Source organism: Cnephaeus nilssonii (genome assembly GCF_951640355.1).
Source record: "Cnephaeus nilssonii genome assembly, chromosome: Y".
NCBI classification, from domain to species: domain Eukaryota; kingdom Metazoa; phylum Chordata; class Mammalia; order Chiroptera; family Vespertilionidae; genus Cnephaeus; species Cnephaeus nilssonii.
Genome location: NC_137096.1, coordinates 499,725 through 516,197, shown reverse-complemented (window position 1 = coordinate 516,197; position 16,473 = coordinate 499,725). Strand labels below are relative to the sequence as shown.

Genomic DNA, 16,473 nt, shown 5'->3' with positions numbered 1-16,473 from the left:
GTTTTGGGGAGGGGATCCGGAGTTTGGCGCAATTAGCGTTTTCTACGGCGTCCACTCCAGCCGCAGCGAAAGGAACATAAATGATCCACGAGCGCCCTACACAGCCACTCCCAGAACCCGCCTTTGTAAATGCTCAGCGGCCCAACAGAACCGGGACGGGATGTATCATTTCCGGCTCATGAATCCCACAAGGGCACCCATCACAGCCGATGGAGGGAGGGTCTGGCGTAAATCAGAGGCCCGTGGCAGCTGTGGATGAAGGTGGACGAAACTAGTCCCCTCCCTAAACCTGGCACTGGCCCTAACCCTATACCTAAACGCTAACCTTAAATCCTAATCCTATAGCTAAACCCTAATATAGATCCAAATCCTAACCCTAACCTTATACCTAACTCCTAATCATAAATCCTAACCCTATACCTAAACACTAACCTTAAATCTTAACTCTAACCCTATACCTAAACACTAATCAGAAATCCTAACCCTATACCTAAACACTAACCTTAAATCCTAACCCTATATATAAACCCTAATATAGATCCTAACTCTAACCTTATACCTAACCCCTAATCATAAATCCTAACCCTATACCCAAACCCTAACATAAATCCTAACCCTAACCCTATACCTAAACCCTAAACATAAATACTAATCCTAAACACTAACCCTAACCATAAATCCTAACCCTATGCCTAAACACTAATATAGATCCAAATCCTAACCCTAACCTTATAGCTAATCCCTAATCATAAATCCTAACCCTATACCTAAACCGTAACCATAACCCTAAACCTATACCTAAACACTAACCTTAAATCCTAACCCTATATCTAAACCCTAATATAGATCCAAATCCTAACCCTAACCTTATACCTAAACCCTAACATAAATCCTAACCCTAACCATATACCTAAACCCTAAGCAGAAATCCTAACCCTAACCCTATACCTAAACCCTAAGCAGAAATCCTAGCCCTAACCCTATACCTAAACCCTAACATAAATCCTAACCCTAACCATATACCTAAACCATAACCAGAAATCCTAATCCTAACCCTATACCTAAACCCTAACCAGAAATCCTAACCCTAACCCTATACCTAAACCCTAACCAGAAATCCTAGCCCTAAACATTAACCTTAAACACTAACCCTAATACAAACCTTAACCCAAACTCTAAACCCTAAATCCTTAACCCTTAGCCCTAACCCTAAACACTAACCCAAATCCTGAACCCTAAGCCCATTCCTAACCCTTAACCCTAACCCTATACGTAAACTCTGACTGTAAGTCCTAACCCTAAGCCCTAAACTCTAACCCTAAATCTTAGCCCTAATGCTAAAACTTAAACCTAACCCTCACCCAAAACCCTAAACCTAAACCCTTGCCCTAGCGCTAACCCTTAACCCTAACCCTAATCTATACCCCAAACCCTAACCCTAACCTTGTCCAACTGGGGGTGCACTGTAGACATTCTTGAGCCGAAACCCATAGTGGGGTCAAAGCTGTTGAAAGTGACAGGACAGACTGAGCGCCTATTTCAAAAAGCAAAAATGGGGGCCTGGCCCGTGTGGCTCAGTGGTTGAGCGTCGACCTAAGAACCAGGAGGTCACAATTCGATTCCCGGTCAAGGGCACAGGCCCGGGTTGTGGGCTCGATCCCCAGTAGGGGGCGTGCAGGAGGCAGCCAGTCCATGATTCTCTCTCATCATGGATGTTTCTATCTCTCTCTCTCCCTTCCGCTCTGAAATCAAATAAAATACACGGAGCGGCCAGATTGTGATGATCTCTGAACGCATAATCATCTGGCCACTCCGTGTCTATCCTACAGAATAAAAGGCTAATATGCAAATGGTCCCCTCGACCGGGAGTTCGACCAGCAGGCAGGCCGGCCAACCGCCCATGTCCCCTCCCCCTGGCCAGGCTGGCCGGACCCCACCCATGCACGGATTCATGCACCGGGCCTCACTGAGTGGGCAGATTATTATGCATTCAGATTTCATCATAATCTGGCCACTCAGTATATGTATATATACAATATATATATTTTAAATTGATTTCAGAGAGGAAGGGAGAGGGAGAGAGATAGAAACATCCATGATGAGAGAAAATCATGGATCAGCTGCCTCCTGCACGCCCCCTACTGGGGGCGGGATCAAGCCAACAACCTGGGCCTGTGCCCTTGACCAGGAATCGAACCGTGACCTCCTGGGTCCTAGGTGGACGCTCACCACTGAGCCACACCGGCCGGGCACAAACGATTCTTGAGGTTTGCGACTCCCTGGCTTCCGAACGGGAATCGAAGAAGGACCCCAGATAACGGAGCGTGGCTGCCGCTGGCATCCGATACCCACAGGGGGGAGGAATCCTTCCCAAGGTGTCCTCGACTCTCACATCTCACCCTTATTTATTTTTTTCTTCTTTCACTTTCACAGTCTTCCCCCGGCAACCGGGCCGCGTTGCCATAGTGACGGGAGGCACGGAGGGAATTGGCTTGGCGACGTCCAAGCGCCTGGCGCTCCTCGGCATGCATGTCATCATAGGTAAGGGTCTTTACACTGAGTCATATAGTATATCCTATAGAATAAAAGCCTAATATGCTAAGTGTCTGGTTGACCAGTCGGCCATTCAACCAATCAAAGCGTAATATGCTAATGATATGCTAAGGCCGCTCAACCGCTCGCTATGACGTGCACTGACCACCAGGGGGGCAGACGCTTTGACCGGTAGGTTAGCTTGCTGCTGGGGTCCGGCCGATCGGGACTGAGCGAGACGGGCCGGACACGCCCTGGAGCCCTCCCGCGGTCCCTCCCCGGCTAGCCAACCTCCCGCGTCCCTCCCCGGCCCCGATCGTGCACCGGTGGGGTCCCTCGGCCTGGCCTGCGCCCTCTCGCCATCCGGGACCCCTCGGGGGATGTCGGAGAGCTGGTTTCAGCCCGATCCTGCTCAAAACAGGAGCTGCCCCCTGGTGGTCAGTGCGCTCCCACAGGGGGAGTGCAGCTCAGCCAGAAGCCGGGCTCACGGCCCGCGATGCTAAGGATGTCGGACGCCATCAGTCGGACATCCCCCGAGGGCTCTCAGACAGCGAGAGGGTGCGGGCCGGGCTGAGGGACCCCCCCTCCCCATCCACTGCATGAATTTCGTGCACCGGGCCTCCAGTATATACACTGAGTGGCCAGATGACGATGATCTCTGAACGCATAATCATCGGGCCACTCCGTGTCTATCCTATAGAATAAAAGGCTCATATGCAAATGGTCCCCTCGACCGGGAGTTCGACCAGCAGGCAGGCCGGCCAACCGCCCATGTCCCCTCCCCCTGGCCAGGCTGGCCGGACCCCACCCATGCACGGATTCATGCACCGGGCCTCTGGTCATGTAATGTGTAACCAGGAGTCAGTAGACTTTGCCTTGTATGGGCCACAAAATAAATATTTGGATAGGTCTTTGTGGCAATGATCACCTTTGGCCTTAAAGCAGGAACACCTCCCTAACCCAGCGGCCGGCAAACCGCGGCGCGCGAGCCACAGGCGGCTCTCTGGCCCCTGGAGTGTGGCTCTTCCACAAAACGCCACGGCCTGGGCAAGTCTGTGTTGAAGACGTGGCGTGCGAAGACGTTTACGTTTAAAAAATTTGGCTCTCCAAAGAAATGTCCATCGTTGTACCGTTGATATTTGGCTCTGTGGACTCATGAGTTTGCCGACCACTGGCCCTAATCAATACTCAAACAACATGACATGTCAGTTCAGAATTGGCTTCTCGTTTGGGGTCAATGTCTCCTTATTTCTTGTTTGTTTTTTGTTTTGTTAATCTTCCCCAGAAGAGACGTTTTTCCATTGTGTTTTCAGACAGAACGGAAGGACAGGAGGGAGAGAGAGAGAGAGAAATCGGACAGGAGAGAAACCCATGAATGAGTTGCCTCCCGCACGAGCCCCGACCGGGGGCCGGGTTCCCAGGTAGGTGCCCTTGGCCGGAATTCGAACCCATGACCCGACTGAGCCACGTCGGCCAAGCTGTGGATGCTGGTTTGAGTTCAATACCAGCAGGAGTTGAAGGCATTTTCGATTGCATTAGATTCGTTCTACTGGGTTCGTCTATATATAGATAAAAGCCGAAGCGACCGTTACGACCGGACGACCGGATGACCAGCTCGTAGCTATGACGTGCACTGACCACCAGGGGGCAGACGGTCCATGCAGGAGCTGCCTCCCAGTGGTCAGTGCGTTCCCACAGCCAACCTCGCGCATTCCCTCCTTCCGACCGGCCGGTCCCAGTTGGCCCCGAATGCCGGCCTGGCCGAGGGACCCCACCCGTTCACGAATTTGTGCACCGGGCCTCTAGTATATGGATAAGTACATACACGGAGCGGCCAGATGATGATGATCTCTGAACGCATAATCATCCGGCCACTCCGTGTCTGTCCTATAGAATAAAAGGCTAATAGGCAAATGGTCCCCTCGACCGGGAGTTCGACCAGCAGGCAGGCCGGCCAACCGCCCATGTGCCCTCCCCCTGGCCAGGCTGGCCGGACCCCACCCATGCACAATTTCATGCACCGGGCCTCTAACATATATATACACACACACGGAGTGGCCAGATGATTATGCGTTCAGAGATCATCATCATCTGGCCACTCAGTGTATATGCATGTATATTTACCGCTGTTGTATCACTTTTATTTATTTATTTTTAATATGTTTTTATTGATTTCAGAGAGGAAGGGAGAGGGAGAGAGAAACATGCATGATGAGAGAGAATCACGCATCGGCTGCCTCCTGCACGCCCCCTACTGGGGATCGATCCCACAACCCGGGCATATGCCCTTGTCCTGGAATAGAACCCGGGACCCTTCAGTCTGCAGGCTGATGCCCTATCCACTGAGCCAAAGCAGCTAGGACTTATTTTTTTTTTTAAAAAAAAGCTTAAAAAAATATAAATGAATTTAAAATCCTATAGAATAAAAGCCTAATATGCAAATCGACCCAACAGCGGAACGACCCGTCGCTATGACGCGCACTGACCACCAGGGGGCAGACCGTCCATGCACTCATTTTGTGTCCCAGGCCTCTAGTCTATATATCTATCTAATAATAGAGTAGTATGCAAATCATCACTCCGCTACACTCACAAGCCACGCCCAGCCACGCCCACCATTCAATCTGAGTGAGTATGCAATTAAACTGAAAACACGGCGGCAGCCCCGCCCCCCAGCCTCTCCAGGTCTCTGGGAGTTGGAGAAGTCAGGCGCCAGCGCCTGAGGCTGGCTGCAGCCACAGAGACCAAGAAGCCGCCTCCCCCATGATCCCAAGCTGCAGCCAGCCTCAGAAGCCTTAGGTCTGCCTGCCCAACGTCCTGGGGAGACGGAGAAACCGGGCCCCAGCGCCTGAGGCTGGCTGCAGCCACGGAGACCAAGAAGCTGCCTGCCCCATGATCCCAGGCTGCAGCCAGCCTCAGAAGCCTTAGGTCCGTCTGCCTCACATCCACCTGCCCCACGTCCTGGGAAGACGGAGAAACCGGGCCCTGCGCCTGAGGCTGGGTGCGGCCGGGAGACGAAGAAGCTGCCCGTCCCATGATCCCAGGCTGCAGCCAGCCTCAGAAGCCTCAGGTCCGCCCGCCCCAAGTCCTGGGGAGACGGAGAAACCGGGCCCCAGCACCTGAGGCTGGCTGCAGCCACGGAGACCAAGAAGCTGCCTGCCCCGTGATCTCAGGCCTCAGCCAGCTGGAGAAGCGGTTCACCCCACGTCCTGGGGGAGACAAGAAATCAGGTGCCAGTGCCTGAGGCTGGCTGCAGCCCGGGAGATGAAGAAGCCGCCTGCCCTGTGATCCCAGGCTGCAGCCAGCAGCAGAAACCTCAGGTCCGCCTGCCCCACCTCCTGGGGGAGAATGAGAAACCGGGCCTCAGCGCCTGAGGCTGGCTGCGACCTGGGAGATGAAGAAGCCGCCTGCCCCGTGATCCCAAGCCGCAGCCAGCTGGAGAAGCCGCCCTCCCCACATCCTGGGGGAGACAAGAAACCGGGTGCCAGTACCTGAGGGTGGATGCGATCTGGGAGATGAAGAAGCCACTTGCCCTATGATCCCAGGCTACAGCCAGCTGGAGAAGCTGCCCACCCCATGTCCACCCGCCCCACGTCCTGGGAGAGATGGAGAAACCGGCCCCAGTACCTGTGGCTGGCTGCAGCCCGGGAGATGGAGAAGCCGCCCACCCTGCAGTCCCGGGCACCAGCACCTGCGGCTGGCTGTGGCCTGGGAGACAGAGAAGCCACCCACCCTGTGGTCCAGGTGCCAGCACCTGCAGCTGGCTACAGCATGGTAGATGGAGAATCCGCCCACCCTGCAGTCCCAGGCACCAGCACCTGTGGCTGGCTGTGGCCTGGGAGACAAAGAAGCCACCCACCCCGCAGTCCCGGGCGCCAGCACTTGCAGCTGCAGCACAGGCGAAGCCCCCTGTCCACCATCCCCTAAGGCTGCAGCCAGCCTGGGCGCCTATGGCTGACCAGAGGGAGGGAAGCCCAGATCCTTGGTGCCTGTGGTCAGCTGGAGGAGGGAATCCTGGGTACCAGGTGTGGGCCGAGGCAGAGGTAGTTAGGGGCAATCAAGCCAGCAGGGGAGCAGTTAGGGACAATCAGGCTGGTAGGCAGAAGCAGTTAGGGGCAATCAGGCAGGCAGGTGAGTGGTTAGGAGCCAGCAGTTCTGAATTGTGAGAGGGATGTCCAACTGCTGGTTATCCCATGAGGGGTCCCAGATTGGAGAGGGTGCAGGCCAGGCTGAGGGACACACGCCCCGCTCCCCCCCCCCCGTGCACGAATTTCGTGCACCGGGCCTCTAGTATATATATAAAAACCTAAGTGACCGTTACGAGCATGACGACCAGATGGCCAGCCTGTCGCTGTGACGTGCACTGACCACCAGGGGGCAGACCGTCAATCCGTTTATTTTGTGTCCCAGGCCTCTAGTAAAATAAAATAAAATAAAATCAAAAGAAGCCACTCATTCTTTCTTTTTCTTTTCCTCTTAGCTGGAAATGATTCCGCGAAAGGCCGCCAGGTCGTGAGGAAAATCAAAGCGGAGACGGGGAACCAGGAAGGTAGGGCTGGCGGCGAGGAATCATCGCCGTGTTCCGTGCGGACCCCCCCCCCCCCCCCCGGACGGAGGGAACCCTCAGACTCCACTGTCCCCCGAGATGAGGGGCCAGCTGGTGGGCGTGGCCTGTAGGGGGCGCTGTGCCTCCTTCGTGCACTCTTCCTTGGCGGGGTGGGTATTTTTTTGCACGAAATTTTACAAACGCTAAACCAGGGGTCCTCACGCTTTTCAAACAGGGGGCCAGTTCACTGTCCCTCAGACCGTGGGAGGGCCGGACTATAGTTTAAAAAAAAAAAACGATGAGCAAATTCCTATGCGCACGGCACCTATCTTATTTTGAAGTAAAAACACAACAACACGGCGAAAACGCCCGCCTGTGGCCCGCGGGCCGTGGTTGGAGGACGCCTGCTCTAAATGAATGGAAAACAAACCAAAAAAAAAAAAAGAGATCGTTTGAAGAATAATTCACCGGCGCTCGCGTACGCTCCTGCCCGGGGAGGGAGCAAAGGTTTTTTTGGGGGCCCCTCCGTGGATGTTTAAATATTTTACGTGGCTGTAGCCTTAGCCTGTCAAACTCAAAGGCTCACACGGTTTACATGTATGTGGGCCACAAAGAAAGAGAAGATTCCATTTTCAGAGAAATGTAGGTTTATTCCTTTTTTTTTTTTTTAATTTAAATATATTTCTTTATTGGTTTCAGAGAGGAAGGGAGAAGGCTTTAGGCAAGTGGGGAAAAAACCACAGAGATAATCATTTGGGGTCCTGTGAGTGTTTTGTTTTTTTTAAAACAAGATCCATGGAGCTGTGTGTGTGTGTTTGTGTGTATTTTGTGCGTCTTTTTTTTTTTTTCTTTTCTGGACCCTGAAAATAGCAAATGCAAAAGCCAACGAAATATCACCGTAGCTAGGGACTAGGCCTGCAGGGGACCCCCCGGGGTTCGCAGGAAAATGTGAATCGCCCCAGGAAGGAAGAGGGGGGTCCTGGACATGCCAGGAGGAAGAGGGGGCTCCCTGAGTTCCCCCAATACCCAAGGGGGGGAAATGCACCTTAACCCGGCCGGCGAGGCTCAGGGGTGGAGCATCAACCTGTGAACCAGGAGGTCACGGGTTCGATTCCCGGTCAAGGGCACAAGCCCGGGTTGTGGGCTCGATCCCCAGTAGGGGGCGTGCAGGAGGCAGCTGATCCATGATTCTCTCTCCTCATGGATGTTTCTCTCTCTTTAAAAAAAAATGCACATTATTTTTTATTATTTCCTACTTTGTTATACACGGAGTGGCCAGATGATGATGATCTCTGAATGCATAATCATCCGGCCACTCAGTGTCTATCCTATAGAATAAAAGGCTAATATGCAAATGGTCCCCTCGACCGGGAGTTCGACCAGCAGGCAGGCCGGCCAACCGCCCATGTCCCCTCCCCCTGGCCAGGCTGGCCGGACCCCACCCATGCACGGATTCATGCACCGGGCCTCTAATATATATATATATATATATATATATATATATACACACTGAGTGGGCAGATGATTATGTGTTCAGAGATCATCATCATCTGGCCGCTCAGTGTAGTTGAAATACTATTTTCTGTATCAGGTGTACAATGGAGCAATTTGGCATTAACATACCTTACGATCAATCAAAAACACACACACACACACACAATAGCCCTAGCTGGTCTTGCTCCATGGATAGAGAGTCGGACTGCAGACTGGAAGGTCCTGGGTTCGATTCCCGGTCAAGGGCACATGCCCGGGTTGCAGGCTCCATCCCCAACCAGTAGGGGGCGTGCAGGAGGCGGCCGGTCCATGATTCTCTCTCCTCATGGATGTTTCTCTCTCCCTCTCCATTCCTCTCTGAAATAATTTTTTTTTAAATGACTCTAGGCCTTAGGTCCATAGGAGAAATTGAAGACGCTGTTTTGCACGGATTCACGGCTTGTTTAGTGGAGAAGAGAGAGATGGACACTCAGTGGCCAGATGATGATGATGTCTGAACGCATAATAATCTGGCCACTCCGTGTGTGTGTGTGTGTGTGTGTGTGTGTGTGTGTGTGTGTGTGTATAGAGGCCCGGTGCATGAATCCGTGCATGGGTGGGGTCCGGCCAGCCTGGCCAGGGCGAGGGGACGTGGGCGGTTGGCCGGCCTCCCTGCTGGTCGAACTCCCGGTCGAGGGGACCATTTGCATATTAGCCTTTTATTCTATAGGACGGACACGGAGTGGCCGGATGATTACGATTTCCATTTTGGCTGACCCATGGTTTTGAATTTTTGCTGAGTCATGATTTCCATTTCGGCTGAGTCGTGGTTTTGAATTTTTTGCCGAGTCACGGTTTCCATTTCGGCTGACTCGCGGTTTTGGGAATTTTTTGCCGAGTCGTGGTTTCCATTCGGCTTCTCTCTGCCGAGGAAACCCGTCCAGGGAGAGCGTCCGTCCGTTGCAACGTTAGCCGTTTCCGACCTGCTCCTGCTCGGGCGTCCACGGCAGGGCAGCGCCTGGGACGTTTTTTGTGAAATGGCCACATCGGAACCAGAAATAGGTCACGGGGCATCTTCTCCAAAATCTCCGAGTCAGCCTTTCGGGGGAGCCAGGATGGAGCCAGCACTCACCCCTCGCCCTGCAAACTGGGACACAGCTTCTCAGAAAGAAACATAATCCAGGCCCCGGCCGGCGTGGCTCGGCGGTTGAGCGTCGACCTAGGAACCAGGAGGTCCAGGGTTCGATTCCCGGTCAAGGGCACAGGCCCGGGTTGCGGGCTCCATCCCCAACCAGTAGGGGGCGTGCTGGAGGCAGGGAATCCATGATTCTCTCTCATCATGGATGTTTCTCTCTCTCTCTCCCTCTCTGTTCCTCTCTGAAATCAATAAAAATATATTTTTTTAAAAAAAAGAAAAATAATTCAGAATATAGGGAGAAAACGTTGGGATAATTTTTTTTTAATGTATTTTATTGATTTTTTACAGAGAGGAAGGGAGAGGGACGGAGAGTTAGAAACATCGATGGGAGAGAAACATCCATCAGCTGCCTCCTGCACGCCCCCCACTGGGGATGTGCCCGCAACCGAGGTCCATGCCCTTGACCGGGAATCGAACCCGGGACCCTTCCGTCCGCAGGCCGACGCTCTATCCACTGAGCCACACCGGTCAGGGCAACTTTAGGATATCTTGATTCAACCCAATATCCTATTGTATGTTGTCATTGTCATTGTCCTGTCGGCATGGTATATAGAGGTTGACCCAAAATCAATGTGTACACACTATATAAAAATATACATATTTTTTATTGATTTCAGAGAAGAAGGGAGAAGGAGAGAGAGAGAGAGAAACATCCATGATGAGAGAGAATCATGGATCGGCTGCCTCCTGCACGCCCCCTACTGGGGATGCAGCCTGCAACCCCGGCATGTGCCCTGGACCGGGAATCGAACCCGGGACCCTTCAGTCTGCAGGCTGATGCTCTATCCACTGAGCAACACCAGCTAGGGCTTTTAAAAATATGTTTGTTTTTATTGATTTTTACAGAGAGGAAGAGAGAGGGGGAGAGAGATAGAAACATCCATAATGGGAAGGAATCATGGATCAGCTGCCTCCTGCACGCCCCCCACTGGGGATGTGCCCGCAACCAAGGTCCATGCCCTTGACCGGGATCGAACCCGGGACCCTTCAGTCCGCAGGCCGGCGCTCTATCCACTGAGCCACACCGGCCAGGGCTCGCCCCTTTGATTTTTGATTTTAAAAGGATAAGAACAGTTCTGTGTTCATGATGCCAAATGCCACCGTCCAGCTTAGGCGCTGGGAAGGGACTGCTCGCTGTGCTGGGGGGACAGAGTCCCCCCAAAATCCACCAACATCTGAAAAAAAAAATAAAACCATCAGCACGTCGCTCTGTTTTCCCTGCGACGTGCCTCTCGGAGGCTGGATTTTCTTCAACAGAAACAACAGATGGTGGCAGATGGGGTGCAGACGTAGACAAGAATCCTCTCATTTCTTTTTCTATTTTTTTTTAAAGAAAAGTATATTTTCATTGATTTCAGAGAGCAAGGGAGACAGAGAGAAACATCCAGGAGGAGAGAGAATCATGGACCGGCTGCCTCCTGCACGCCCCCGACTGGGGATCGAGCCCGCAACCCGGGCATGTGCCCTTGACCGGGAATCGAACCCGGGACCCTTCAGTCCGCAGGCCGACGCTCTACCCACTGAGCCACACCGGCCAGGGCCTGCTCTGGTGTCAAACCACACGTTTCCCACCGATGGGAGGCATTTCAAACCTTCAGTCTACACACACACACACACACACACACACACACACGAGTGTGAGGAGTTGAACCTTCTGCCGACACAGGGCGTCGGTGAATTGTGTTGGTTTTGAATTTTTCCTGAGTCACGGTTTTCCATTTTTTTGCTCTTTCATAGTTTTTATTTTATTTTATTTTTTTGCTGACTCATGGTATTGGCTTTTTTTGCGGGGGCTGAGTCATGATTTCCATGTTGGCTGACTCACGGTTTCGAGTTTTTGCTGAGTCACGGTTTCCATTTTGGCTGACTCGCGGTTTCGAAATTTTTGCTGAGTCACGGTTTCCATTTTGGCTGACTCGTGCTTTTGAATTTTTGCTGAGTCACGGTTTCCATTTGGCTTCCCAATTAAAAAAAAAAAACACATACATACTCATGTTTTTTTTTTAATTTTTTGCTGGGTCATGGTTTTGATTTTTTCCGAGTCATGGTTTTCATTCTTACCGAGTCTCGCTGATGTCACGGTTGACTTAAGCCTTCACTCTACACGCGTGCACGGCACGATGTCTCCGTGTCTTAGAGGTCACGTGTTCAAGGTCGCAGGCCCGGAGAGCTGGCCGCTGGGTGCCCTGTAGGTGCCCGGGAAATGTTGATGGCGGGCGTGACGGACGTGAGGGCGTGAGGTTACTCGGGGGTTTGGGGGGGCGGGGAGGTGGCTATTTCCATGAGCTGCTATATGCAGAGAGCTTTTTGTTTAAAAAAAATGTATTTTTATGGATGTCAGAGAAGGAAAGAGAGGAGAGAGAGAGATATATCCATGATGAGGGAGAATCATGGATTGGCTGCCTCCTGCACGCCCCCTAGTGGGGATCGAGCCCGCAACCCGGGCCTGTGCCCTTGACCGGGAATCGAACCCTGACCTCCTGGTTCCTAGGTCGACGCTCAACCACCGAGCCACGCCGACCGGGCCTGCATTATTTTTCTTTCTGATTCTCTCCATCCTCTGTACATGTCCTTGAGCCGTAATCGAACCCACAACCCTCCAATAGGCGGCCGACACTGTAACCACTGAGCCATGCCGGCCAGGGCCTAAAAAACATATATATATATATATATATTTTTTTTTTTTTTTTTCCTTATTTCAGCACCAAACTTCAGGCACAGAAGTGGCCCTGTCTGACAGTTTTGCAAATGTGTGTTTTCGGAAAAGACGGCGGGATTCTTACCGACGCCTTCACCCCGTCTGCTGCCATCTGTTGTTTCCGTGACAGAAAATCCAAACGCGCAGACATGTCGCTGGAAAACAGGCTGCTATTTTTTTTAAAAAAAATATCTATACCAATAAAAGGGTAATATGCTTGTTAGCCCGGACATCTTCCGGGCGTCCTTCCAGACAAAGCCACAGTGGTGGGGGCCGAGGCAGAGGCAGTTAGGGGCGATCAGGCCGGCAGGGGAGGGCAGTTAGGGGTGATCAGGCCATCAGCGGAGGGCAGTTGGGGGCGATCAGGCCGGCAGGGGAGGGCAGTTGGGGGCGATCCGGCTGATAGTGGAGGGCAGTTGGGGGCGACCAGGCCTGTGCAGTTGGGGGGTGATCAGGCCTGCAGGGGAGGGCAATTAGGGGTGATCAGGCCAGCAGGGGAGGGCAGTTAGGGGGTGATCAGTCCTGAAGGGGAGGGCAGTTAGGGGCGATCAGGCTGGCAAGGGAGGGCAGTTGGGGGTAATCAGGCCGGCAGGGGAGGGCAGTTGGGGGCGATCAGGCCTGCAGGGGAGAGCAGTTAGGGGCAATCAGGCTGGCAGGGGAGGGCAGTTGGGGGTGATCAGGCCTGCAGGGGAGAGCAGTTAGGGGCAATCAGGCTGGCAGGGGAGGGCAGTTGGGGGCGATCAGGCCTGCAGGGGAGAGCAGTTAGGGGCAATCAGGCTGGCAGGGGAGGGCAGTTGGGGGTGATCAGGCCGGCAGGGGAGGGCAGTTGGGGGTGACCAGGCCTGCAGGGGAGGGCAGTTGGGGGGTGATCAGGCCGGCAGGGGAGGGCAGTTGGGGGCGATCAGGCCTGCAGGGGAAGGCAGTTGGGGGCGATCAGGCTGGTAGGGGAGAGCAGTTAGGGGGATCAGGCTAGCAGGGGAGAGAAATTAGGGGGATCAGGCCGGCAGGGGAGAGCAGTTAGGGGTGCTCAGGCCGGCAGGGGAGGGCAGTTAGGGGCGATCAGGCTGGTAGGGGAGGGCAGTTGGGGGCGACCAGGCCTGTGCAGTTAGGGGTTGATCAGGCCGGCAGGGGAGGGCAGTTGGGGGTGATCAGGCAGACCAGCAGGCGAGCAGTTAGGAGCCAGTGGTCCCGGATTGGAGAGGGTGCAGGCCAGGCTGAGGGATGCCCCCCCACCCTGATGCATGAATTTTGTGCACTGGGCCTCTAGTATTTTTATTGATTTCAGACAAAGAAAGGGAGAGGGAGACAGAGAGAGAAAGAGAGAAACATCCATGACGAGAGAGAATCATGGATCGGCTGCCTCCTGCACGCCCCCTAGTGGAGGACTGTTTCGGTCGCCCTTGCTCGTCGGCCTGCAGACTGAAGGGTCCCGGGTTCGAGTCCAGACCTCCTCTGACCTTTACCGTCTCTGCCCTCCACCAGAACCCATCTGTCCGATGGGGGGGGTTAGGTGTCCATGGCTGCTCGGTCTCTCGCCGTGAGAGACCCAAGATCGCTCACCTGACCCGCCCTTCGTCATTGCTAAGGGATCTTCCTGAGCCTGAGGACGCTGACTCATCGTCACACGCAGGGCGAAGGCATTGCTATTTGGCCACAGGCCTGAAGTCTACACCTGTGTCTCTCTCTCTTTTTTAAAATGTTTTTATGAATTTCAGCCCTGACTGGTGTGGCTCAGTGGATAGAGCGTCGGCCTGCGGACTGAAGGGTCCCGGGTTCGATTCCCGGTCAAGGGCATGGACCTGGGTTGCGGGCACATCCCCAGGTGGGGGGCGGGCAGGAGGCGGCTGATGGATGTGTCTCTCTCATCGATGTTTCTGACTCTCTCTCCCTCTCCCTTCCTCTCTGCAAAAAATCAATAAAATATATTTTAAAAACGTTTTTATGGATTTCAGAGAGGAAGGGAGAGAGAGTTAGGAACATCAACAATGAGAGAGGATCATGGGTTGATCGGCTGCCTCCTGCACGCCCCCTACTGGGGATCGAGCCCGCAACCCAGGCGTGTGCCCTTGACCGGGAATCGAACCCTGACCTCCTGGTTCCTAGTTCGGCGCTCAACCCTTGAGCCACGCCGGCCGGGCTGCTTGTATTTATTTTTTAATTTTTGCCCAGAATCCTTATTTTCTTCACCCAAAATAACCAAGCCATCAAAAGGAAGGTAGGAAGGGAGCTACGTTGCCTCCTCACGTATAAATAATTGACCTTGGTGGCTTGGACCAGCTGTCCCCTGATTCCCATTTCTCTCCGCGTCGGCAATAAAGACGATCTATTTCTCTCTCTCTTTCACAACCAATATACTCAGGACAACATGATTGGGGTTGACAGCCGGCTGGTACAAAGCTCTGAGTGGGTTGAAAAAAAACAAGAAAACACACACACACACACACACACACAGAAAACAGCCCTGGCCGGTGTGGCTCAGTGGATAGAGCGTCGGCCTGCGGACTGGAGGGTCCCGGGTTCGATTCCAGGTCAAGGGCACATACCTCAGTTGCAGGCTCCTCCCCGACCCGGGCCCTGGTTGGGGTGCGTGCAGGAGGCAACCCATCCATGTGTCTCTCTCCCATCGATGTTTCTCTCTGTCTCTCCCTCTCTCTTCCCCTCTCTCTCTAAAAATCAATGGAGCCCTAACCGGTCTGGCTCAGTGGATAGAGCGTCGGCCTGCGGACTGAGGGGTCCCGGGTTCGATTCCGGTCAAGGGCATGGACCTTGGTTGCGGGCACATCCCCAGTGGGGGGCGTGCAGGAGGCAGCTGATGGATGTTTCTCTCTCATCGATGTTGTTGACTCTCTCTCCCTCTCCCTTCCTCTCTGTAAAAAATCAATAAGATATATTATAAAAAATAAAATAAAAATAAAAATCAATGGCAACATATCCTCGTGTGAGGATGAAAAAAAATAAATGAAAAGAAAGAAAAAAAACAGACAGACAGCCCTACATACTGAAATTGTATTATCTTGCATTATGGATCGGCTGCCTCCTGCACGCCCCCTACTGGGGATGGAGCCCGCAACCCAGGCCTGTGCCCTTGACCGGAATCGAACCCAGAACCCTTCAGTCTGCAGGCCGACGCTCTAACCACTGAGCCACACCAGCCAGGGCCGTGCATCTATTAATATATTTATATTTTTATTGATTTCAAAGAGGAGAGGAGAGGGAGAGAGAGAGAGAGAAACATCCATGACGAGAGAGAATCACGGATCGGCCGCCTCCTGCACGCCCCCTACTGGGGATGGAGCCCGCAACCCAGGCATGTGCCCTTGACCGGGAATCGAACCCTGACCTCCTGGTTCATGGGTTGACGCTCAATCCCTGAGCCACACCAGCCGGGCGAATCCATCTCTTTTGAGCTAAGATCACACGAGAGCGTGGATCGTGGAACGGACGCTTCGCCCTGGGGAAAGGAAATTAAGCCCCAATTGAAGGAAGAAGGCGTCGCTCTGAATTCACAGAAGCTCGGCCGCTCTCCCCGTAATTAATTTCTGAAAGGAAGGAATTCTCAATGCCTTGCCTCCCGGGGGTATAGCTCCAGCATTAATCCTTTTTTCATGACATTTTTTTGCAATTTCTGGTGGTTCCGTGGAAAAGGCCTGTCATTAAATCTATCAGAGGACTTATTCAGAGTCGCTTTGGTGATTATTAAATGGAAGAGGCCCAGTGCACGGATTCGTGCACCGGTGGGGTCCCTCGGGCTGGCCTGCGGGGATCGGGCTGAAACCGGCTCTCCGACATCCCCAGAGGGGTCCCCGATGGCGAGAGGGCGGTTCTCGGGGGACACACCCCAGAACCAGGCTCCCTCCTCTCTGGTTCTGGGTGCATCACCCGAAAACTACAGCTGCCACGTCACTGCAGCTTTGCAGCTGGTGCATTGAGCATCTGCCGCCTGGTGGTCAGTGCGCGTCATAGCTGCCGGTCGGAGCGTCTGCCCCCTGGTGGTCTGTGAGGGTCATAGCGACCAGTCGGAGCGTC

The 16,473-nt window shown here is 53.4% G+C and overlaps 1 protein-coding gene across 1 annotated transcript in view; it reads left to right on the top strand.

The window, feature by feature from the left end:
* DHRSX (dehydrogenase/reductase X-linked) overlaps positions 1-16,473 on the top strand; it is a gene marked incomplete at its 5' end in the record, with an annotated part of 41,142 nt that overhangs the window by 10,692 nt on the left and 13,977 nt on the right. Inside the window, 2 exon segments of the mRNA XM_079766105.1 lie at positions 2,434-2,541; positions 7,013-7,081. Coding sequence (XP_079622231.1) covers positions 2,434-2,541; positions 7,013-7,081 — 177 coding nt within the window.